Source organism: Phyllostomus hastatus, unplaced genomic scaffold (genome assembly GCF_019186645.2).
Source record: "Phyllostomus hastatus isolate PE091 unplaced genomic scaffold, TTU_PhHast_1.1 phas_contig_10, whole genome shotgun sequence".
Classification (NCBI taxonomy): Eukaryota; Metazoa; Chordata; class Mammalia; order Chiroptera; family Phyllostomidae; genus Phyllostomus; species Phyllostomus hastatus.
In genome coordinates this window covers 2,434,881-2,459,947 of record NW_025333499.1, presented here as the reverse complement: position 1 = coordinate 2,459,947, position 25,067 = coordinate 2,434,881, and the positions used below count along the sequence as shown (strand labels likewise).

Sequence of the window (25,067 nt, the reverse complement as noted above, 5' to 3'; positions counted from 1 at the left end):
TGGCCCTGGCTGGTATGGGTCAGTGGATTGAGCACTGGCCTGCAAACCAAAGGGTCAGCAATTTGATTCCCAGTCAGGGCACATGCCTGGGTTGCAGGCCAGGGTCCCAGTTGGGGGCATGTCAGAGGCAAAAACACATTGATGTTTCTCTCCCTCTCTCTCAAATAAATAAAATCTTTTTTAAAAAAGTGAATTCATCTTGAAACCATTATACTAACTGAAAGAACAGTTGAAAAGGACCACATTATTGTATGATTCCCTTTGTATGAAATGTTTCAAAATAGGCAAATCCACATAGATTGGTGGCGACCCAGAAATGGAGAACAGGGGGTAGGGGCAGCAGTGCCTAAGGGGTGTGGGGTTTCTTCTTCGAATGAAGAAAAAACCCTAAAATCTTTTGCAGTGATGGTCTCACAAGTAGAATACAGTAAAAACCATTGAGCTGTATACTTTAAGTGGGTGAACTGCATGGCATGGAAATTAGATTGCAATAAAGCTGTTTTTAAAAAGTGAACTCCAGTTGCAAATGACCACACATTTGAGCTTTAGTCCTCATTCACAGGGTCAGAAAGAGCCCTTGAGGGCAGAGAAAAATCAGAGAAGGGTCCCCAACTGGCATATGGGTTGCAGAGAAAGCTTTCTGGAAAGAATGATATATATATATATATATTGTTTATGTAATCCTGGTCTTCAGGGCAATGGAGCATCGTGAGCAGTTTTAAGCAACAGTGACATGACCAGATCTGCACTTTAGAAACATCCCCCGATTTACTGAATTGTACATTCACAACAGGCAAGTGTCATGGTGTGTGAACTAAACCTAAATAAAGCCAAGAATCACTCTAGGGGCTTGAGGAAGACAGACAATGGCTACTGCAAGAGGTGAGTGAGAGGTGTAGGGCCACGTACGGGGAGATGGGGAAACTGGCTTGGGGAGTGGGGGAGATTTGGGGGTGTGCTGCCTCCATGTAAGGGAACCCTATTCCAGAGCCCGGAGCTTACAGGCTGTGCTCCTGCTCACCTGCAGCTGCTCCACTGGTGGGGGCTGGAGACACTCACTGTTTTCCCCCTTCCAAGAGAAACACACTTCAGAAACATGTTTCCAAAAAATGTTGCTAAGGGTTTTATTTCTAACAAGAGGAAAATAATAAAATAAAATTAAAATAGGCTTCAGTTGGAACCAAGTTTCTTGTTTTGCTTTTGTTTTCCTTTGAACAAATTAATTACACACCAACAATCTTGTTTTATTACAACATGAACCCAGGAGGAGGAAAGGAGACGGGTCAGAACGGGGAGGGAAGGTCCAGGTGGTTGTGAGGACAAGCACCAAAAGCTTTCTTCAGATTACAGGGAGCCCTGGTCAGCTCCCCGACCGAATCATTTTTAAAAGAAACTGTGAGCACAGCTATGTGAAGTTTCCTCCTCCTGGGTGGACCAGTCAGGAGAAAGGAGGAGGGAGAGGGAGGGGAAGGGGGAGGGGAGAGGGAGGAAGGGCAAGGAGTGAGGGAGGAGAGTGAAGGGGAGAGGTGATGTTAGTGTAGCCTGGCCTGGCCAGGGCTGGAACTGGGGCAAGGGAGAGGAGATTCCCCCGGCTTGCATATGCACTGGCCTTGTCTCTGGAATGGTGCTGGCCCGGCCCCAGCCCCAGCCACACCCTGCCCCCCTCACCCACCCTGCCCATCCGTCTATCTGCCTCAGGTGTCTAGGAATGCTGGTTAGAGGCTACCAGGGAGGGGGACTCCAGGGGCCGGCCCCCAGGAGCTGAGGTCTGAACAATACCTTGGAGTCAGAATATAAAAGTCAAGGGACTTAGGGGTGGGCTGGGGTGGGGGGGTGGCCATACCCCCTACTTGCCCACCTCCCAAGAAGCAGGCTTGATGGTCAGAAAGAGGATCCTTGAGGCCAAGGGGGGTTCTCTGTTGGGGTCTGTGCCAGGCTCAGCCACTGTCACAACTGTTGGTGAGGCGGCTGCTGTGGGCAGGGCACATGCAGCCGGGGAGTCAGAGTGGAGAAAGGGGCCGAGGGGCCTGAACTGGCCCCTAGGGCTGGCTCCAAGCCATTCTCATTCTCCTGGGAGCTGGGGCTGCCAGTGGTAGGCAGGGGTTGGGGAGGACCCTCAGCCCCAGTCTCCTCCTCCAGCTCTTCTTCCTCCTGGGCCTCCTCGGCCTCTGGCCCTGAGCTCCGGACCCTCTTTGGCTCTAGCTCCTCTCGGGCTGGGTCATCACCCTCCCCACCCCGATCCACCTTCCGCCGCCGCCGCCTCTCCAAGGCCCGGCCCCGGGCCCGGCTCCCATGGCGCTCTGCCTTCTCCAGCTGTGATCACAGAGAGGCGGAAAGAGGTGTGGACAGGAGGTCAGGCCTGGGCTCCCTGCCTGCTTGGCCCGACCTCCTGGCTCTGCCCACAATCCCTTCCTCACCTCTAGAAGCGTGCGGATCCGCTCCAGGTCTGGAGGCTGCCCAGCCTGGAGCAGCTGCCAGATGCTGTGGTTCTCATCCAGGGTCACTTCAAGTAGGTCCCCCTCCAACATGAGCTCCTCCAGCGGGGCCCGGGTGGCATCAGGCAGCTCCAACACTGGACCAGTCAACTGTGGCAACAGCGAGGACAGCAGCTCCAGGTCTGGGGGTCGTGGAGACAGGCGAGGTTAGAGGCTGCCCCTCGCTGCCTCCCCACTGCCACGACAGAGCCAAGGACCATGTGGACCAAGTCTGGTGATACCCAGTGAACAGTCCACCCACACCTAGACCTACCTCTCTTACCTGAGCCTTCCCCCGGGGCTACCTTCTCAGGACTGGTCACACTGTCTCCGTTCTCCAAAAGCCCCTGGACCTGCCAAAGAGAGCAAGAATGGGGAGTGGTAACTGAAGAACCAGGCTCTGTTCTCCTCGCACCCAGGACTTGGGACTCCCCTCTTTCTAGAGAAGGGCAGACACAGGCCACCAGCAGGGAACAGCCTAGGAATTTGGACAGAATGCAGAAGGGAGCAGGCAGGATAGGCCAAAGGAGACAGAAGACCAGAGATCAGGGACGGGGCTGGGACAAAAATTTGAGGATAAGAGCTGGGCGGGGCAGCTCACCTTCGGCATATCCTTGCCACCGCCTTCTCTCAGAGGGTCAGAGGCAGGGGCTGAAGGGTAGGTAGGGGGCTCCTCAGGTCTGGGTTCGGCCTGCAGCCGCTGGCGAAGTTCAGCCAGCCGTCCCAACAGAGCAGTCACGTCCTCAGAGGCCAGCGCCTGTCTGGCACGACCTTGCCAGCTGATGGCCCTCTCTGTGAGGCACTGCAAGGCCTCACCCTCGGGCAGCCGCACAGGCAGTCTCTGCAGGGCCACCAGCAGTGCCAGGATAGTCTCCAGGCGTGGACGCCGTGAGCGCATACACAGCGGACATAAGAATTTGGTGTCCCACTCCCACCAGGCCAGCAGTGGGGATGAGGTGGGACTGGCCCTCGGGGAGCTGAGGAGGCGGGGTACTGACACACACCGCCCATGGAACCAGTCCTGACACAAGTCACACTGCAGAGCTCCCACCCCAGCTGGCACCTGCCCACACACACAGATGGAGGTTGCAGAGGAGGCCGTGGTTGATGATGCCAGTGGACTGGGCTTGGCAGAGTTGGTGCGTCGCAGCTGCAGGATTCCCTCCTTCTCTTTCTGCTCCCCCTCCTTGAAGGCCACAATCTGCACGTCCAGGATGAGGGAAGGAGATCAGCAGCTCACCCCTCCCTTGTCTGATGCCATGAATACCCCGTTCTCGGAGAACCAAGGCCCAGGGAGCAAGCAGTCTGCCCATAATCACCCAGCCCAGACACTCCTGTCTGCAGGCTCTTCTCTCATTCGGCCCAAGCTCCTTACCACAGAGCCTGGGTCCCTGAGGTCCTGCGCAGACAGCCCCAGCAGCTCCGTGTCGGACTTGTACAACCCCAGCTCCTTCTCCATCCACCGGCTGCGTTTGGTACTGTCTGAGCCGGCGTCTGCACATGGGCAGAGCACCTGAGGCAGGTGGGCAGACAGAGGAGGGATGATGGGCTTCCCCTGCTGTTCACCCTTCTCCCCTCCCTCCCCCAGTGCCCCAAGACCCCGTGTTCTTATACAAGCTGTCTCACAATAGCCCGGCCAGAAGTGGGGGAAGCTGTGGCTCAGGTCCCGGCCTCACCTCCAGCAGCGTGTAGCATGAATTCTTCTTGAGGAAGGTCTTAGAGGCCTTCTCCCTCCAGGAGTGCGCTGTCAGTACCTGCAGCTCTAGTTGTCTCAGCTCCTCCAACCCCACGGGTAGGTCCCGGCCCACGGCCACCAGGCCCTCCAAGTCATCCAAGCAGGGGTAGTGGTCACCATTCTGGGGCAGGGACAAGAGAAAGCTCCACTCAATATGCCAACACCTACTGACGTTGCTCCATGCCCAGCCTTGAGCCAGGAAGAGCAAATGGACTCGCAGTGTTGAGGAAAACAAAACAGGGACCCTCCTACGGCGGGCATACCCACTGGGCTCTACCCCACAACTCCTACATCCACTGGCTCAGCCCCCAGGTGTCCTGCCCGTCTCCAGGACCACCAGACAAGTTATTTCGTTGGGGTTTGCCTCTTCTACTCCTTGCCCCCACCATTCTCACCCTCACCAGCATCCGCTCTTCCCTCAGCCCAGCCTCCCAAACCCTCCTGACACTGCTCACTAAGCACATTTTGCCTCTTCACAAAGTGCCGTGCCCCATTCCTCTCTCTAGCCAATCCAGCCCAACCTGATGTATGCCATCTCTCCTGGTTGGACTGAAGGTCCGGGGTGGAGGGAGGGGGAGGGGGCAACAGGGTCCTCACTTGGATCTCATCCACATCAGCAATCCAGGCCCGAGCCTTAGCAAGAGCCTCCTTGAGAGCCTGGATGTTGGGCAGGTGAACAGGGATGTTTTCTGCCTCACGGATTATGGCCTCGAGTGTGGCTGGTGGATGCTTCTGCCTAAAGGTAGGGAAAAAAGAGGCCTTAGTCTGGGGCAGTCTGCCTGACCAGAAACCCAGCCTAACCGCCAGATGCGTCGGCATGAGCCCCTGGGGCCGCCATGTGGACCTCCTTGCACGTATCCTGCCTATGAGTGGCTGCCAGTCAGTCACTGCTTGCTCCAGACCGCACACACCCAACCTCTGCCAGAGCCCTGGGGCCTCTGCTTGTCCACCAGTCTGCCAGCCTGCTGGCAGTGCCTATACACACAAGCTGAGGTAGTCATCCTGTGCTGCGGTTGCTCGGGCTGCCCTGTGCATAGTGTCTTTCTACCAACATCTGTCCATCTGCCTGTTGGTGCTTGTGCTTGTGCTTGTGTATGGGAACACATCAGCCTGCAGAGCTAGTCTCCTATACACTTCTGTATCTGTCCATCTCTGCTTCCCCACAATCCTGTCTCTGCTTCCATGTGTGTGTAGAGTTAAAAGAAAAAAGATAAGCTAGGAAACAAAATGGGGAAGGAGAGTCCTGGTGCCCAAGGCCACCCATGGGGATCATCTTCAGCTCCTCCAGTAAAGACTAAAGATTGAAGTTGGACGGGGGGCTGGACTTACCTGGCCTCCAGGCAGAGGTGGGCCTTTTCCTCCCAGCGTTCAGCGATGGTCAGCAGCTCCTGCAGCTCGGCCTGGGCCTTATCCACAGCAGGGCTAGGGGCTACACTGGCACCCGCGACCAACAGTCCCCGCATGACAGCCAGGGTGCCCCTTCGGGCTGAGGGGGCCAACGTGCGTTTCACCTCATCCAGCCATCGCGCCTGTTCCACCTGCCGCTGGAGCTGCTGGGCCTCGGGCACCTCCACCCCCAGCTGCCGCCCCCTCTCCAATAGGGACTGCAGTAGCCCTGGACTGGAGGGTAGTGCGGCCAAGGCCTCACGGGCCTCAGCCTGGTAGGCCTCCACCTGTTCCAGAATACCCTACCAGGACACAGATGCAGAACAAAGTCTTCAGCTGCGCCCACTCAGAGGTCCCACCACCAGATCCCCTTACCCCACCTACCTTCTCACCCTTCAGTATTTGGGGGGAGACCCTAACATGGGCTGGGTTTTCCTCCTTCGCCATGCCCCTACAGTGGTTCCTAACACTCGCTGCCTACCGAGCACCCTGGGGAATACCCTGGGGGATTTGTTTAAAATGCAGATTCCTGGGCCCCACCCCTCAGATTCTTAATAGGGGCTGGTCAGTGGTCCATGCTGTGCGTCCCCAGAGAACTCTGACGGACTGGACCAGGACACCCTCCCTGCTCCGCGATGCTTGGCCTTGTCACAAACCCCTCCAGTGTCCACGGCCTTCTCCGTCCCACTTCTCTACCTTCCCAAACCTGACTGGGCTACCCAGGCCTACACACACCCTCATTACTTCCCCCTTTCCCTGTCTCCCCGCCGCCAGGAACCCTTCCCTTGACTCTGCATCCTGTACTCACGCCCTGGCTGCCCGTCCCTCAAACCCCATTTCTAAGAGGCAGTCACAAGACCTTTTGCCTCCTACCTCCCATTATTTCCTTCCACACACAACCTGTCTTGCTTAAATACTTGACACTTTTTAAGGGAGCCAAAGGTGGCCTGCTGCTCGGGTCCCTCCACCCTCCTGGTCACTCAGCAGCACTCTTTGAGTCCACCTCTACTTACCTTAACATCCCCGATCTGGTGCATGGCACAAGGCAGGTTGTTCATCTGCTCCAGAAAGGCCCGGAGCTCAGCCAGGGTCATCTGCAGACCAGCTACCCTGTGGGGACTATGAAGTTTCACAGGTAGAATTTTGGGTTGGAACCCAGTCCCCTCCTTCCATGTCTGTGCTAAGACCCACTCTCCTCACACCTTTCCTCCTTGATCTCTCATGCTGCACAGCTCCCCCTACAGCTGCCCAGGGAGAGGGAAGGTTCTAAGATGCAAGCACAGTCACATGATGAGGGGAACGAATTAGCAGAGAAGAATATAGGATGTATTTCGGAAGGGGGGTACTTACAAATTTATTGATGGTAACAGAAGCTGGACTTTTCTATCTATCCTCTACTGTGAACTCTGTGGGATCAAGTGTGTGCTTCTCTGTTCTCTTCTTGCCCCTAAACACAACTCCTCCCTGCCCACAAATCCCTCAGCCTATCCGAAACCTGTTTCAGGTACTGATAAAAAGAAACATTTCTAGCTTTCTTAGGACCGAGACACTCTGCTCCATTCTATTTGCTTGGTTTCTCTGCCCTCCCCGATACCTCCAAGGCCACCTCATACTGCTGTACTGGTCAGCTTCCTACTGATGCCGTCTGCCCAATGGCGCTCAGAGTCCGCCCTTGTAGTGCTTGTCCTAGGTGCTGTCTCAACAGGCTACCTGTGCCCAACACTTTATGCTGCCATACCCCGCCTCCTGGCCGCTGACCAGTCCCAGAGCCCGGGACACGCAAGCCTCTGCCTCACTCAGGCAGTTCTTCAGTCGCTGCAGCAGCTCACTGTTAGGAAACCTCCGCTCACGGGCTTCAGACTCCAGTGCTCTCAGCTCTTCCAGGCCTGGAGAGAGAACGAGAGCAGCAAGGAGTAGGCAGTATTGAGTAAACACAGAGGAAGAGGGTGGGGGGCACAGAAGAAAAGGGAGTAGAACTTGCCTGTGGAGTCCCTCTGTCCCCCCCATCACTCACTGCGCTTCCGCCCATCCTCCACCTCCAGGGCCACTCGCACTTTGTTGGCCCAGGTGTCAAAGGACTCAGCCCGAACCTTCAGCTTATGGAGCATGGCAGGGAGCTCATCCAAGGTGTACCGATACCTGGAGGAAGAGGGCAGGGAAGAGCACTTCTGGCCCAGCTCTACATCTCCCTCCTCAGCCCACTTCCTCCAGGTAGGTCCCCTGCTCACCGCAGGTACTGCCGGCTACTGGAGCACTTGCAGAGGTCATTGATGTGGGAAAGGCAGACAAGGCCATCTGGGCAGTCGTAGCAGGCCAGGGCTGATAGGAAGCATGTGGTCTTACACTTGATGCACTGGCGCTCATCATCCGGGAGCAGCTCAAAAGCCTCTCGCTCAGCTTCCGTGATGCCCTGGGGGCGTTCGACCCACGCACATTATACAGAACCAGAACAGGGCCTCAGAAACCCACGTCTCAGCCACTGCTGAACCCCACATCAGAAACAAATCTGTCCTGAGAGCTGTGGGGGAGACCAAGCTTCGAGAAGCACACTGCCGCTAGGAAGTCCAGACTCTTGCAGCTGGGGGAATCAGATGACCCAGGGGAAAATCAGTGTGGGCTGAGCAGAAGAAAAATTAGGTAACATTCAAATCAGCTGAAAGGGCCTTTGGATGGGAGAAGGTAAGGAAAGTGGTGGACCAAGGCACCAGAGAGGTGGCAAGGTATGAGAGCAGCTAAGAGGCAGGCCACACACTGGGGAACAGTGCTGCCTTCTAGTCACTCAGAGCCACTGTGTTCTAGGCTCTATGCTGGCTGCTTAGCAGGCAGGACACACTGCGTGCACATATGTAAGTTACAGAAATAAAACTATGTGCCCATGTCCGCTGTTAAAGATACTCTATGTATGTATTTTTAACATGGCTTCTAAACCTAAACAATGACTTCATCTGTTGCTCAGATGAAGAAAAAGCAGTCCATTTAAAAAATGGAGGACCAACTGGCTTTGTGGGAGAAATTGAAAGATAATACAATGCTACCATTATAGGCAATTTTAGGGATCTTAAAGGGACATTTTGATTCTTAACAGTTTTTACCTTCTATTTTGACTTAACACCTAACCTCTGCATACGATATGAGTCCAGTGCCATTACAAATCCCACTTGGCCGTTTATTAGCTGTGTGATCTTGAATAAATTATTTAAACCTTTCTAGGTTTCAGTTTCCCCATCTTGTAAAATGGAGATAATGGTATCCTCCTCATTGGGTTGTTATGAATTAGAGAAAAACTAATACCATATGATTTCACTTATATGTGGAATCTAAAAAAACAAACCAAACCAACAAAACAAAACAGAAACAAACTCATAGATACAAAGTGATGGTTGCCAGATGGAAGGCAAAGTGTGGGGGACGGGCGTGAACTGCCAAGTACAGAGTAAGTCACAGGGATGCACTGTCCAGCACAAGGAACGCCGGGGTGGGTGAAAGTAGGTTTACAGTTGTAACACAGATAAATAATGCAATAATTAATAAATAATAATATAAGAATAAAATCTGTGTTTCACATACTCACAACTGTAAATCTATTTTTGGCCGCACTGGATAGTCAATAATACCATAACTATGTATGCTGACAGATGGGCACTAGACTGACCGAAGTGATCACTTCCTAACACGTAGGTATAAATGTCTATTAGTACATGTTAGACATCTGAAACTAATACAATAGTGTTATGTCAACTATTTTTTTAAATAAACTTTAAAAAATAAAAAGAGCCATGGTTGGTGTGGTTCGGTGGACTGAGCGCCGGCCTGCGAACCAAAAGGTTGCTGGTTCAATTCCCTGTCAGGGCACATGCCTGGGCTGTGAGCCAGGTTCCCAGTGGGAGATGTGCGAGAGGCAGAAGATGGATGTTTCTCTCCCTCTCTTTCTCCCTCCCTTGCCCTCTCTCTGAAAGTAGATAAAAATAAATTTTTAAAAAAGAAAGAAAAAAAGATGATACACACACAGTGGAATATTACTCGGCTACGAGAAAGAAGAAAATCCTGCCATTTGTGACAACATAGGTAGATAATGAGAACATTATACTAAATGAAAATAGAGAAATACTAGTAGGATATCAGTCATATGAAAAATTTAAAGAAGCTGAACTCACAGAAACAGAGAGTAGATTGGTGGTTGCCAGGGGCCCAGGAGGCACAGGAAATGGGGAGATATGTTGGTCAAAGTTATAAGTTTTGAGGCTCTAATGTACAGTATAGTGACTACAGAGAAAAAAGCGCTAAACAAGTATTTACTGTTATTAGCTGTGATTTTCAGATAAAAATCCCCATTTCACAGGCCTATCTCATTTCACTAAGGAGGACACTAAGTCTCAGAGAGAGAGTTCCTAACTTAGTAGCCCCATGTGAGAGTCTGACTGCAGTCGATTTTGACTGAAGGCAGAGAATGCTCTAAAGATGATGCCCCCTAAGTATTTCTGGACCATGGACTCCCCTGTAAATCGGATGCCAACTATGAGCCCTCTCCCCAGAAAAGTGTACACCTGTACATACACATAGTCTTTTATAGGATTTCAAGACTGGGAATCCAGAACCATTCTCTAAGGTAAGAGCCAAGTGTAAAGAAACCTGAATGACAGGATGAGAGTGGCTAGTCTTCCCACCTTGCTTTGGCTTCTTCCTGTAGGCTGGCAGGCCCCAGGGTCATCATTTAGTAATGGTACTGAACAGAGAAAATGATGCCTGGGAATGCCCAGGGGCTCACCAACTAATGCCACAGGCTGACAGGCCCCAGACTTCTGACACTTATTCTTACTGCAGTTCTCCTTACAGTCCATGCTCATAGGAGAGTTATAACTGAGCTTTAAAATAAGAAAGCATCTACCTAAATGGGAGGCAAGGGATCCCTCAGGACTAGCATTCCTTTGTAATCCTATGGAGGGCTCTAAGTTACATAATTTCCTAACTAGGCAAGCGTGGAGCTTTAAGAAGGCAGCTGAACTACACTCATCTACACACACAACTGACACCTGCTTATGAGAAATCTATTAAAGGAGGACTGCCTTCTACTCGGTAATGGTCCCTTAGTGTGAGCTACTACATCATCTGAATGTAATAAAATGGCATTTCCAAGGAAATGTTCCACATTTCATTTTCTTCCTGTTATTAATATTTCCAATAACAGCAGCTGCTATGCTGCTAGTGCAGTAACAGATGCTTTGACATAAATCACCTTCTTCAAGCTTTACCCCCTTGCAAGTTAAGTATTTATTTCCATTTCGCAGAGTGGGAAAGTGAGACCATGAGAGGTTAAGTAGCTTGAAAAAGTCGTCCAGCTAATCCACAGGTCAGTCTGCTTTGTTGGGTTATTTAAATAATAACAGCAGCTATACTATACCTGCTATGGCTCAACTACTTAATGAACATTTAAATCTACTAAACTATTCAAAACATAAGCACTATTATAATCCCAATTTTTCATAGAGGGATACTGACATTCAGTGAAGTAAATTAACTTGCTTGTGGGTATTGGTAAACGGTGGAGCAGAATGGAATGTGGTTCCCCATCCAAATGCATCTAGCTGTTTTTATTTTTTCCCCTAGACGCTACATCTACTTCTTGGGGCTGCCCCTTCCTCCCCCACCTTTGCCATGCTAGGGTGCCTGATCCAGGGCACCTTCCCCTCCACTCACCTTCTCCAGCAGAGCCTTTCGTAGACGCCGCTCCTCCTGCACCATGATGAACATCTCCTTATGCACAGCTGCCGCCAGGTTCAGGTCCAGCTTCTCTGGGCAAGCAGCCATCTTGCATATGAGCTCCTCATGGGAGAAGACGCAGTATCTACGGAGCCGGCGGTAGTGCTCTATGCACTGGCGCCCAGCTGGCAACTGTGGACAGATTAAAAGTTGAGTGTGGCCAAGGCTGGAGGCCACGGTGCCTCAGCTTCCCTGTAGCCCTCCTGCTCTTTCCCTTCCAGCCTGCCGCACTCCAGACTCACCCAGTCAGCAGTGCAAAAGTTGACAGCCTCGGCAAAATTGTAGCCTTGGTTGAAGCCACTGTGGTAAGCACGGGGGAAGGTGATGACAAATTCTCCTGCGCACTGATTTGTGCGGACCACCTGAGAAAGGAAGGCCAAAGTCACTGAGACAGAGGGTTCCCAGTCTGTAGAAAATTGATCTAAGTGCAGGGTTCTTAAGGAGACAAAGGAAAGCCTCAGGGAACCCAGTCTGACAATAGATTCCCAGACCTCAAACTCTGAAACGACCACTGGTCTCTGCTGTCGAAGTTTTGTGTTGACAGGTGACAGGAAAATGTGAGTCAAAAGTAAAAAACAGCCCTGGCTGGTGTAGCTCAGTGGATTGAGCATGGGCTGCGAACCAAAGTGTTGCAGGTTCGATTCCCAGTCAGGGTACATGCCTGGGTTGCAGGCCATGACCCCCAGCAACCGCACATTGGTGTTTCTCTCTCTCTCTCTCTCTCTTTCTCCCTCCCTTCCCTCTCTAAAAATAAATAAAATCTTTTAAAAAAAGATTTAGAATGTCACCTTTCATTAACCTAGCCAAGGTTTTTTTCATTAATAACTATTTTTTATCAGTCATATGTAAATTTCGAGAGCCAAAGGGTCCTACAAGGTTTGTTACAAAGTCAGCAGGGCCTGCCATTCTCCACTCCCCGGAGCCCATCACTTTTACCTCTTCCGATTATTTTGGCATTTACCTTAACCCTGAATAAATAACATGTCTCCATACTAAAAACAGCCTACCTCTCAATTTGCTTAATTTTCTATGCATGTATTAGTAATGTAAACCCCACCTTTTGGACAAGTGTCCAACTCTACTGTCAGTTTTTACCTTTCTGTAACAGACTGTCATACAGCCTTAAGTTCTGCTTTGGTCTGGCCGGGCTGTCCTCCTGGGACCATTGCTCTCCCATGAAGCCTCTCCTATCTTCCAGACCCCATGTTTTCCTCCCTTGGTTCATTCCTTTGCTGTGCTTGAGCACACAGCTTTTTTTTTTCCTTTTGATTGCATTTAGTATCTTAGGTTGAAAATCATTTTGAAAGCATGGCTCTAATCTTCTAGATTCCAGCGTTGCTTTGGAAAAGTCTGAAGCAATTCTGATTTCTAATGCTTTGAATTAAACCAGTCTTCTCTCTTGGAAAGCTTGTAGAGTTTCCTGGTCTCAGTGTCTGATATGAAAAAATCCACCAAATATACTTTGGTGTGAGTCTATTTTCACTCATGTACTGGGTAGGCCCTTTGATTCTAGAAACCCAGTCTTTTAATTCAGGGAAGTTTTCTTAAATGATTTCATTAATGATTTGATCCTTTCAGTTTTTATCTATTTTCTTTTCGGAACTCCTATTATTTGAATATTAAACCTCCTAAATAAATTCCGGTTTTTTTCCTGCATTTTTCCGCCTTTATCTTTTTATTCTATATTTTTCTGGGACAGTTCCTTAACTATTCATCTTCTAACCTTTCTAAATAAACTTTTTTGTTTTGTTAGCATAATTTTAATTTCCAAGAGCTCTTTTTTTCTCTGTATGGTCTTTGAAAATAGTATTTGTTCTTATTTCATGTTTGCAATATATGCCCATCTCTGAAGATGTATTAATGAGGTTTCTTTTCCTTTCCTTTTTAAAGTTTACTTCTCCCTGCCTATGCTCTGTTTCTCCAAGTTGCTTCTTTCCCTGTTCGGTTCTATTTTCGAGTTTCTCTGGTTGTTATGTTAATTTGTGGCTACTTATATTTAAGAGTAAGAAACAAAAAAGAGGAATAGAAACTCTGAATATATAGGTGAAGTTTGTCAACGGTGAGCTTCACTGTAGGGTGATCTGGCTGAGCCATGTAGTGTGGGAAACTCTTAGGTCTTTCCTTTTGGGCCAGATTCCCCCCAAGTCTCCCGTTTTTTGCCTGAAGGAAAAAGGTCTGTCAGTGTTCTGAGAGCCAAGTGGAGGAATACAGCTGGGAACCTCAGCATCTCGTATGTATACAATAACGAGTTCTACTATTTTCACCGTACCTCCACCTTCAACTGTACCTAGAAGACCTCAATCCAGAGATCTATTTTAACCTCTTCGAAAGTAAATTTCCAGTCTTTTGCTAGAGTGAGGGTCACCTTTCCAGCTGCCCAGCATGGAGGGTATCTCGCAGCTTCTTATATAGATATGAACCATTCCTTATTTTCACTCCGTCTTCTTCACCCTCAGGATGCCTGGTGCCACCAACTACTAAACCCTTGGGGGATTCTGAGGCATATAAATCAGGTGGGTCCTCAGATGTTCCAGTACTGGTTTAACAATGAGTTTTCTTATCTGTTTTCTAATTTCAAGCGTTTTGTTTATCACTGTCTTCTCTCTTATTTATCCATCTTTGTTCTTTTACCTTAAAAAGAAAAAAAACCTTTGTGCTATTTTAGTGTAGTTACACTATAGAATGGAAGTGTTCATGTGTATGTTTAATTCGCCATCTTTACCAAGAAGTCTCATAAAGTTTCCTAAGATGAATATTCTATGCTGATAAAGACAAAGTGAAATAGGTACAGTGTCAGTAAGGGGACCAATAACCTTTACTCTCTAGAAGACAAAACTGCCAATACCTATCAGGAACCTAAGATGTTTATAGCCTTCAACCCAGCAATTCCCCTGCTAGGATTCTAGATTAACGTGAAGAGAATGAATATCCTAACAAGACCAAATCTTTCCACTGGTGAAAACCTCTAAACATTTATTCGGCTCATGCATCAACTCCCACCTCCAATACATTTTCTCCTCAAATACATCCCCACTTAGAGACAACATTAGCATTTTTTGCCTGTACTATTGCACTGGGCCCCATTACCAACCACTAGAATTAGTTTGCAAATCTGACCCTACCAGGAAGCCCTAGCTTAAACCCCATGGCCACATGATAAAGCCATAGCCAGATAAACTCTTCCTCTTCCTCCCAGAGTCATTGCTACAAAGGCTTTCTTGACCACCTCACCGCCCCCTTCCTCAGGACCCAACCGGTTCATCTGCAGCACCTCTAGCATTTCATTCCATTGGCTCACTCACCTCTGTCCTCCACCCATCAGTGCATGCCCGTAGGCAGGGAGTGGTTTATTCACCCTCAGGGTAATGACCAGAGGCCTTGCACACTGAGGGAGTTCTAGAAATACTTGTTGTTGTTGTTGTTTTTTTTTAATTCTTTTTTTTTTAAAGATTTTATTTATTTATTTTTAGGGAGGGAAGGGAGAGAGAGAGAGAGAGAGAGAGAGAGAGAGAGAGAGAGAGAGAGAGAGAGAGAGAGAGAGAGAAACATCAATGTGCGGTTGCTGGGGGTTATGGCCTGCAACCCAGGAATGTACCCTGGCTGGGAATCGAACCTGGGACACTTTGGTTCCCAGCCCGCGCTCAATCCACTGAGCTACGCCAGCCAGGGCTAGAAATACTTGTTGAATGATCTAGTTCCAGCCTTCATTTTATAGATGTGAAAACCGAGTCCCAGAGAAGCCTCAAGTAGCAGAGCCAGAAACAGAACCTAATGCTCCTGATTCTTTATCTCAACCTACCCCTTCATTTGGCAATGTCCCTTTACTGTTTCCTATGTAGTTATTTTAAAAAGCTCTCCTCACATTCTGCAGCTATTAAAAAAAATGACCCAAATGTCCATCAACTGGTGATGGGATAAACAAAATCTGGTATACCCATACAATGGGAAATTATTCCATTATAAAAAGGAATGAAATTCTGACGCAGGATAATCATGGATGAACTTCGATAACTGCAAGCAAAGTGAAACAAGCCAGACACAAAAGACCACATACTCCTCCATTTACACAAACGGTCTACAAAAGGCAAATCTGTATAGACAGAAAGCAGATTAGTGGTTGTCTGGAACTCGGGAGTTGGGATGGAGAGTGACTGCAAAAGGGCACGAAGTACTTTTTGGGGTCATGGAAATGTTCTAAAACTGGACTGTGGTAGCACAACTCTGTAAATTTGCTGAACTGTACATTTAAAATGTGTGAAGTCTATGGTATGTAAATTATACTGCAATGAAGCTGCTATTTTAAATGACTTTTTTAAAAAGATTTTATGTATTTACTTTTAGACAGAGGGGAAGGGAGGGAGAAAGAGAGGGAGACACACTTCAATTTGTGGTTGCCTCTAGTGCGCCCCCCATTGGGGACCTGGCCTGCAACCCAGGCATGTGCCCTGACTGGGAATTGAACCTGCAACCTTTTGGTTTGCAGGTCAGCGCACTCAACCCACTCAGCTACAGCAGCCAGGGCTGACTTGGTATTTTTTTAAAAGGCAATTATAAATAGTTTGTAGTAAAAAAAACAAAAATCATTCTACACTAGCACTCTCTAATATAATGCCAGCCACATATGCTCTTTAAAATTCTCTAGTAGCCACATTTAAAAAGTGAAACAGGTATAATTAATTTCAATATATTTTATTTAACTTAACATAGCCACAATATTATCATTTCAATGTGTAATTAATATATAAAATATTAGCGAGATATTTTATATTGTTTTGTACTAAGTCTTGAAATCCAACATGTGCTTTCACTTTTAGCATTTCAGTTAGGACTAGCCACGCTTCAAGTACTCCATGGCCACATGTGGCTCGTGGCTACCAACCTGGGCAGTGCTATTCTAGACCACACACTGATTATTGCTATGTCAACGTTTACATAGAAAAACAACAGGTAGAAACATAAAATGTGAAGGAAATAAATACCTCTCTATTTCCATTTTTTGAGAAGGGGGCATGTTTCTTTTATAATGAAAATAATACTTATACTATATATCTATAAAAAGAAATGGCCTTCTCTCACCAAAGAGGAAGGCAGGGCCAGGCTAAAGATAGCTCTGGGGGAACTCCAACTGGCTAAACTGCAGCCTGCCAACAGGAAAATATGAAAATTACAGATGTCTTGGATTGAGGGATACTACCATGAGCAAGAGAAATGCTGTAGAAGCAAAGAGCACACGTTTAAAAGGCTGTGATAAAGTCTGTTTAAAAAGAGGTAAAGACGAAACAGCTACATATATATGCATCTTAGCTGTCTGAATCCTTAGGGAGAACCCTCCTCTACTCTTTCACTTTTCCTTGACACTCACTGCAGGTCAGGTTTAAGGAAAGGCCAGACCCAATGTCTAGATGAGCAGAGAAGTGGAAGGGCCCTTGATCACCTCAACATCTCAACTTCCGGAATTCATAAATGGAATGAGGTGGCCATGGAAAAGGATACTCCACCTCTAAGTGGAACAAGGTTGCCCAAACTATTGTAAAATGTTTCCTCTAATTCCATCGATATCTCAATCCCTGGTTAAATACCACTAAAATGCGTAATAAAAAATATTACTCAAAGAGTATACAGTATATCAAAAGAAGGTTAAGGCAAGAAAACATTCAGGTGAGAACCACTGACCTAGTCCAAAGCCTTACTGTACAGATGTCCAGGGATCTCAAGGAGACATCGGTTCACATGTACTCACTGCCGACCATAGGCCCTGCATAAGACTAAGTGGCAGGGCAGGTAAACGTGGGGGTGGTGGAAGGGAGTGGGGAGGAGTACAGAATAAGACTCAAAGCAGAGGTGGTGAATGCACTAATCCCTGTTCCTACAGGACTGCTGATCGGGCTATTTTAAGATCCACCCCAGAAAACTAGCTGATGCTAATCAATGCTGGAAATTCCCAGGGATATAAAGCGTCTTACAGGTAAGCCAGGATATACACTCACCAAAACGTTTTATGGGGTAAGAGAGGTCCACAGAGGAGGACAGTATAAGCCAGGACTTTGGGTTCAACTTTTTTAAAATGTTGAAAGATATTAGTACTTTTTTAGTCACTTTTTCCTCCCCTTGGCTTTACGGAGATATACAATATTGTGTAAGTTTAAGGTATACAACATATTGAGTTGATAGACTTACATATTGCAAAATAATTACCACCAACTGTTGACCTGTTAAGTAAAAAGACCTACCCACTGCTCTGAGGTTACAGAATGAGGAGTCTGGCAGAGACTGCTAGTTATCCCGATATTCTCTCACCTTCTTTCATAACAACATGACCTCCAATTTGTAGCTGGTACATAATCATCCAGAACAAAAATGACATTTTCCAATCTTCCCTGCAGCTAAATGTGGCCATGTGAGTAAGTTGTGACTAACAGGAAATGACTGGAAATGATGTCTGCCCTTCAAAGTAAGGAGACCTGTCTTGCCCTGTCCTTCCATCATGTCCCTCTTCCCCTGGCCGGAATGTAAATGCAGTAAGAAGCTGTTCCTAAGGTGTTGCCCTCAAACACACGGCCCAGACAGCTCACCATCACTCTGTATCTCGAACCACTGTTATCTTGGGTCTCTGTTCAAGTTGTCAAATTGACAGCCCAGTAAAGATACGAGGGGAATGAGAAAAAGGGGAGGGGAGGATTCCAGACAAGGACCACTACCACCACTACAAAGGACATCACTAACATCATTCCTACCCCTTGTCCCTGTTTCCTGGGCACTCACCGGCACACCATGGGACATGAGGGTATTGGGATTCATGAGGGTGACAAGTTGGTGCAGGAGGTCAGGCTGGCTATCAAAGAGCTCAGGTGTCAACTTCTTCATCACCTCCTCCAAATGTTCTGCTGCAAGCGAGGGTACCCCATACCAAGTCTTTGGTTCACCCCTGTCCAAGTGGAAAGGGGACATATAGAGTGGTCACACCCGTGGTCCTGAGGGAGTCCACTCTGCTTTCCTGGCTCCCCAGGGTCCCACTCACCAGTGGAGGTAGTTGATGGAGTAACTCCAGTGATCCTCAATATGCCAGCAAAAGGCCGAGAAGACCATGCCTACATAGAGCCAGGGCACCTTCATGCCAGAGATATCCGCATTGATGTGGCATAGCACGGACTGCTCCAACACCGGCATCACGTTCAGGTTCCAGCCACTGGTAGCATACTCCTGCCGAGCCAAGCATTTGCAGAAAGGGGGTGAGGCTTTCGATAGGGAGCTGAGGTCTTTAGCCCAGGAAACCTTAATTTTGAGGTCATGGACCATTTTGAAACATCTAAGGATTCTTCTCCCCACAAAATTTCAATTCAATTCAATTTCAGGGAGGTTGGCAGATACCCACCCACCAAAATACTTGCAAGTTAAAAGACCCTGCTTTGACCCAGAATGCACCCTTTCCTTCAGGCAGGCCCGGGCTCTCACTCCGTCCTGCACTTAGCATCTCAGTCCCTGAACCTCTTGTGAACAAGCCAGGCACCCCGCTACTAGGCATTTCACACAGCTTCTCACTGAATTTGTGCAACAAATGTGTAAGATAGATACTATCCCCATTCTACAGACAAGCAAACAGCCAACCTCATGCCTGGAGATGCCAATGCCCTGCCAGTCCTAGGCTGTGTTCTTTGCACACACATCATCTCACCTAAACCCTACCGAGACCACAAATGGTAAGCATAATGATCTGCATCTACCAGAGCCACTGGGTCCTCCAGACACTCAATGACTTGCCTAGGTTTGCAGGGCTGACCATGAATCATCCACTCACCTCCTCCTCAGGGGTTAGGTGCCTCTTACTGTCGCTCACAGGGAAACCGCTGCCAAATTCTTTGGAATGGATGTCAGCCCCATACTCAACCGTCACATCTTCCTCGATGCTATTCACCAGCCGCCAGAACTCCTTCTCCACAAGTTCTGTGGGCACCATCTGGGGAACAGGGGTAGCAAATGACTGTGGCCCATCGTATCTTAGCCCCACTGACCCAGGAGAGCTAAGACCAGCAGACGCCAACACCTACGACCCTAGCCCTGACACTACCCCAGCCCTCCATCACCTACGTGCACGGGCATGTTGAAGTAATCGGCTTTAAAGGAGTCAGCCATCTCGCCAAAGCTCTGCAGAGTGTATTCCCGGGTAGCCTGCTCAAAGCCAAAGGCTTCGGGGGGGCGCTTACACTCCTGAAACCCAAAGGAGAACATGTCACCAAGGCAGAGGCAAAGAGGTGAAGAAGCCTCAGAAGCAGAGCTGGAATATGGGTCGGAGCAGGGAGGGAAAATAGCCCTAGGTCTGCGCTCAGGGGTCCTGAGGCAGGCCTCGTTTAATAGCTCCACCTTTTCTTCTAGCACTTCGGCTTAGTTTTTTCATTTCTCACGTGCTTGCTACCATGCGCTTGCTCTTCTCTTCCTTTAGGACTTTATAATCTAAACCATGGGCTCTGACTTAAAAATATACTATCCTATGCTCTTCTGCCACCATTCTTTCTCTCGAGCTAAAATATGAGTTTATACAGGGTGCTTAGGAAAGCTTTTATGCCCAGACTGGGACGACGGGCCTGGGAAATGGGCAGTGAGTACTGCACTATCTGGAAGCAGGGGAAACAAAGGCAGCTTTTACGGTGTCAAACCCTACACTGTTCTTGTTCTTTAGATTGTCTCAGAATACTGGATGTGGGCTGACCTAACTTTGTACCTATATTCATGGTTTTACATGACAGCTGTTATGTACCCCGGAGTCAAACACACACTTTTCTTATGTCTGAAAATGTTAATTGGTCCACTGGCCCACAGCTACTTATAGAGCCAAGCAGAGCTGACAGTCTTTGCTGCCTATGATACTATTACTATTCAAACGCCTCCCCGAAGGAATCTCCACCATCCCAAGCCCATTCATTATGCACTGTCCTGCTCTCTTTCCTCATCTGTGTGTGTGCATGCGTGTGCACATGCACACCTGGTCTCTACAACCACCGTTGTGTCCCTAAGATAAGGCTAGAGAGACTCTCAATATCTGCTTCCCAGAAACCCAGAGAGAAATACAGAGGCACACTGAGAATCTGGATAAAGGTTGGAAGTTCATGGAACAGACCTGGCAGACTTTCCAGGCCTCTCTGCCCTCACTGCTGCTTCAGCTGCTCTCCTTAGAGCCCTTTTGCACTAGGAACATTCTCCCCATATACCCTTGCTTCCGCAGTCCCGCTGTTCCCCAGTCTAGAATTCCTGCCTACCTTTTCTAGTGAGATTCTGCATCACTGCAAACCAACTGAATTATCACAACAGAAGGAAAGCAAATAAATTTTATACCCATATGATGGACCCCCTATAAGAAAAACAAACCATACCCATGAATAAACTTCAAAATATAGAAAAATGATTATAAAGTAACAAATGAAAATATACAGTAAGATCCCAAACTTGTTAAAGATATATATATCTATATATATCTATATATATGCAACAACAAAAAGATGAGAAGAAAATATACCAGACTATTAATAATGGTTGTCTCTAGGTGGTGAGATGATAGGTAATTTGTCTATTTTCCAAGCTTTCTAAAAAAAACAAAGAATAAAAAACTTGGAAATCAAAAGAACAATTTTTTCTTCTTATTCCTGTCCTCCAAACCTCAACCCTGACACCTACCCTTAGTCATTTTCCTCTCCTCAGAACTTCTACACTTCCGAGTTTCAAACACAATTTAGCATTTCAGTACACTGAGTCTGTCTAATCGGGGCTCTCACCTGCCCAGGTGGTCTGGGAGCTCTCAGAGGACACAAGCAAAGGCTGAGTCTCCTCTTCCTCCTCCTCCCAAAGCTCTACCCAGACTAGCCCCATCCCAGGGGCCCAAAACATACAACTGTGGCTGAGCTAGGTGGCTGCTCTCAGTAATGCCAGATGAAGGAGGGCAAGGACACCCTATAAGGCAGACATGGACTGTGGTTAGGGAAGGCCTTACCGCCATGACACACTTTGGGCACCGCCAGACACCCTTGGGAATCTCAGGCAGAGGAGGCAGCAGGCAAAAGATATGGTAGTTGTCATCACAGCCATCACACAGCAGGAGTTTGTCATCCTCGTCCCCTCGGGAACACATCCGACATACATATGATTCAATCTGCCAGGGGAGGGAGGCAGTAGTTACCCACCAAGGCCCCATGCAGCCTCCACACAGTGGACCCCTCCGGAATGGACCCAGACACAGAGCTTTCCGTTGGGAACCCACAGTGCTTGCTAGTTGGATCACTCTCGGCCCTGGGCAGGCTGCTCATGCTAGGTCGGAGTTTACCTGCATGCACGCACCATCTCCCCAAACGAACTGGTGGAGTTGTGAAAGCAGAGTCTTTATCGTTCAATCTTGAATCTCCCATTTTTATTCGTTCAATAAACACTTGCCGAACACTTACATGTTCTATAGTGTAACAGACTCTGCAGGACAGTGATGAACATAACATGGCATCTGCCTTCTAAAGGCACAAGTACACCAGAGACATGGGTTTCTAAAAATTACTGGGGAGTGTAGAAACTACCAACAGTGGCCCATAAAGGGTACTATGGGACCCTAGAAAAGAAAGCACTCAAATCAGCTGGCGAGAAGGAGGGAGAGCACTAAGGAAGGACTCCACTGAAAAGGTAGCACTTGAAACTGAAACCTGAAAGCAAACGCAATGGGGCAGAGTGCATGGGGAAGAAATCGCATGTGCAAAGGATGGGGAAGCAAAGAGCGTGGTGTGTCGAGGAAACAACGAACAAACCTACGAGTAGTTCGGTGTGGCTACAGCAAAGGAGTGGAGGGGACAGTGCTGGGAATGAACCTAGAGGTCGGCAGGAGCTGCGTCATGCATGGCAACGAGCAGCTCAGCCTTCATCCTGAAACAACGGAGGGAGTCTCCTTCTTTAGACCCTTGGTCTTCTCTTGGACTCTTTCTGAACTTCACATTGATAGTATTTGACAACGCTTTCTCGCTCTTTGTTCTGTGTGAGTTGGCCTGAGGGGAGGGCACACCAGGCCCTCTTTTCTGCTTAATGCAACCGGGTCCAGTGCCATGCTGGGGAAATGCTTGATGAAGGGAAAGCAGCAAAGCATGAGGAAGTCGGGGCTGGGTCCTTACAAACTGGGCATTGCTGTGGTTCCTCCGCAGTCTCATGGTCATCTTGGTGCAGGGCTCTGGGCTGTGACTCAGCTCCTCCTTGCTGTCCAGGAAGGTCTTAGGGGAGGTTGACTCCATCTTCATGTCCCCGCTTGACTCCTCCTTCACCACTACAGTGGGGGGGCACTCAGGCCCTTCCTTATCTGGGAGAGAACAGCAAAGTGCTAAGATACAGGTCAACAATCAGGGCCCCGCCTCCTTTCCCCAGGTGAGGCCATCTTTCACGCTGCTCCAGTCTTGCAGGCCTCACCTTTCTTCCGCAGAGTCTTATCCTTGGCCATGAGGCCCAGGCCCATCATCTTGGGGCCTGCCCCATAGATCTGCAGCTTCTTCAGCTCTGGATTCTTTTCAATGTCTTCCTCTGTGGGTTCCGGCTGGAAAAAAAGAAAGAAATGAATCAAGACTACTACCTTGGGCAGACTGCCCCCTCCTAAAAGAACAATAGCTTAGAGTATGTATCAGCTGAGCTTATACCAGGAGCCGATGCATAGATAGGCCAGGGCAAGAATTCAGAGCTGCTTTTTGGATATTGGGGGTAAGTGAACACCCTCCTCAGCCCTTTCTTAGAAATGAATTAAGACAATATCCCCATTTTCTCAACTCTAAAATTGAGAATATTAACTCTTACCTTAAAGTTACAAGGGAGTTTGGGGATTACTTAAATAAAAGAAATCTAACAGTATTCGGCACTACCGATAAATGGCAGTGACTTATATGATGTGCTAAATTACATGCTTTGGTGAGTCCAGGGACAGTGTCTGTCTTGTTCCCTGTTGTACTCCCAGTGCCTAGAAGGATGCCTGGCATATAAGCTTCTGCCTGAGGCTTGGATATAGATGTAAAGAGAAAGAAGAGTTCTGCCCCTATGAGCAGAGTGAGTCAGGAAAAGAACAAGGCAGGTAGGAAGGGAACACGTACAAAAGATACTGTACGGACAGATCAAGACCCAGCTCAGAAGCTCAGCGGAGAGTGGAGGGAAGAACAAGAGTGAATTCTGAGAGAGGTCCACTATGGTTCAGAACTAGAGAACTGGGAGAAGGGAGAGCAGAGCAGGGAACAGAGCCTTGGCCAGAGGGAGGGAGAGCACTCTCTCTACCCTACAGACCTAAGTCAAGAGAAGGGAAGTACTCACATCAGGCTGCAGTCTCTTGGCCCGCCGGCCATAGCTGTTGAACTTGGAAGGCTGCACCGACTGTCGAAGGGGGATGCTGTGGGGTTTGTACTCCTTGTCCTTCTCCTCATTATCAAATGGACGTGTGTTGCACTGCTGAGGACAAATAAGGGGTAGAGGTCAGGGCATGGGGTCCCAGCCCGACAGCAAGGACTTCCATCTCCCCTCACCCAGTGGCAACCAAAGCTGTGGTCGCACCTCCCTGACCTACAACAATAGGTCTTGCTCAGCTGGTGTGTACCACTGACACCAGCATACACTTTGGGAATTCTTCTCATTCCTTTGTTTATTCCATTCCTCCTTTCAACCTTCCCCCCTACAATGATCTCCCCAACTAAACCAGATTCCATCTCTTCCCAGACCTCTCCTCCAGCCCCGAAGGCCTCTCCCTCCTCTGAATTCTTCTACCAGTTAAAAACTTGTCACGTAACAGATGGTCAGTTGGCCATGCTGTTAACTCCAGGATCTGTGACCCTGGGCAGTGTGGGAAAAGAATGAGCACTGATAGAAAACAGTGGAGTCTAGCTCGCAGGCCTCCAGTCCACTGAACCAGATTCGTCAAGAGCAAGTGTGAAAATCTGTGTCTGGGAGAGGAAGCCTCCTTCCACCCCGGCCTGGCATCCTTACCACCAGGTTGGCTCCAGACTGGTACATCTCATAGGGGTAAACGATGCGTTCATAGTGGGAGCGTAGCAGGGAGCCAATGTTTTTGCCTGGTGGGTAGTTGAGGCGCTGGGCCACCCGGGCCCACCGACGGTCCTTGCAGATGGCTTCATAGCCACCTTCCTCCACCACGATCTGCAAGGACAAGCAGGAAGGGACGTGGATGTGCTGTGTGTATGTACATGAGGGAGTAGGCCTGAAGAGAGCACGATGAGGACAACTCCAGCCCCTTACTGCACTGGGGGTTACCCCTCCTCCTACCACCAACACGAAGGCGCAAACTGCAGCAAGAGACGCCCAGAAGTTCTGATGACAGCTTGTGTGCTACCAGGCTGTGCCCCTTCCACTGCAGCCTAGAGAGCCAGTGTCCAAGCCAAGGGAACCTCCAGAATACCAAGGATATTAAGGTGTGGTGTTGGAAGGAGTTTGAGAAAAACCTGTTCTTACTTTGCTGAGGCTGTAGAGGTCCAAGATCCGCCGTTCGACGTTGGGAATCTTTAAGGAGGAGCCCTGGATTTCCCAGAATTTGGCAATCTGGTCCAAGTAGTTCAGTTTCACTCTCGTCTGGGCCTGGAAAAGAAACAATTCAAAGAGGCTCTGGTCTTCTGGCCTAATCTTATAAGAGGAGGAAGGGTACAGAGCGGACCACTACCAGGGGCCTCTCCCAATGAACCGATCTCAAACTCCAGGCAGTGGTTAGCCGCCCTCGC

General features: G+C 48.7%; 1 protein-coding gene across 3 annotated transcripts in view; it reads right to left on the bottom strand.

Moving 5' to 3' along the window:
* Nucleotides 1-1,099: 1,099 nt before the first annotated feature.
* Nucleotides 1,100-25,067, bottom strand: part of KDM5C (lysine demethylase 5C) — a 31,036-nt gene continuing 7,068 nt past the window's right edge. Inside the window, exons 3-26 of one of the 3 annotated variants that reach the window (XM_045832594.1) lie at nt 24,805-24,927; nt 24,322-24,492; nt 23,656-23,790; nt 22,774-22,897; nt 22,485-22,666; nt 21,332-21,490; nt 19,438-19,557; nt 19,148-19,306; nt 18,371-18,552; nt 18,115-18,277; nt 11,595-11,714; nt 11,290-11,484; nt 7,824-8,005; nt 7,610-7,734; nt 7,334-7,481; nt 6,609-6,705; nt 5,539-5,897; nt 4,807-4,945; nt 4,151-4,330; nt 3,850-3,987; nt 3,076-3,675; nt 2,758-2,827; nt 2,418-2,617; nt 1,100-2,313 (exon numbers count right to left, since the gene is read on the bottom strand). In XM_045832594.1, the coding sequence (XP_045688550.1) occupies nt 1,948-2,313; nt 2,418-2,617; nt 2,758-2,827; nt 3,076-3,675; nt 3,850-3,987; nt 4,151-4,330; nt 4,807-4,945; nt 5,539-5,897; nt 6,609-6,705; nt 7,334-7,481; nt 7,610-7,734; nt 7,824-8,005; nt 11,290-11,484; nt 11,595-11,714; nt 18,115-18,277; nt 18,371-18,552; nt 19,148-19,306; nt 19,438-19,557; nt 21,332-21,490; nt 22,485-22,666; nt 22,774-22,897; nt 23,656-23,790; nt 24,322-24,492; nt 24,805-24,927 (4,437 nt within the window). In that variant the 3' untranslated portion in view covers nt 1,100-1,947. Of the gene's footprint in view, nt 2,314-2,417; nt 2,618-2,748; nt 2,828-3,075; nt 3,676-3,849; nt 3,988-4,150; nt 4,331-4,806; nt 4,946-5,538; nt 5,898-6,608; nt 6,715-7,333; nt 7,482-7,609; nt 7,735-7,823; nt 8,006-11,289; nt 11,485-11,594; nt 11,715-18,114; nt 18,278-18,370; nt 18,553-19,147; nt 19,307-19,437; nt 19,558-21,331; nt 21,491-22,484; nt 22,667-22,773; nt 22,898-23,655; nt 23,791-24,321; nt 24,493-24,804; nt 24,928-25,067 lie in introns of all 3 variants that reach the window. The other 2 variants (XM_045832577.1, XM_045832585.1) reach the window with 2 other exon arrangements.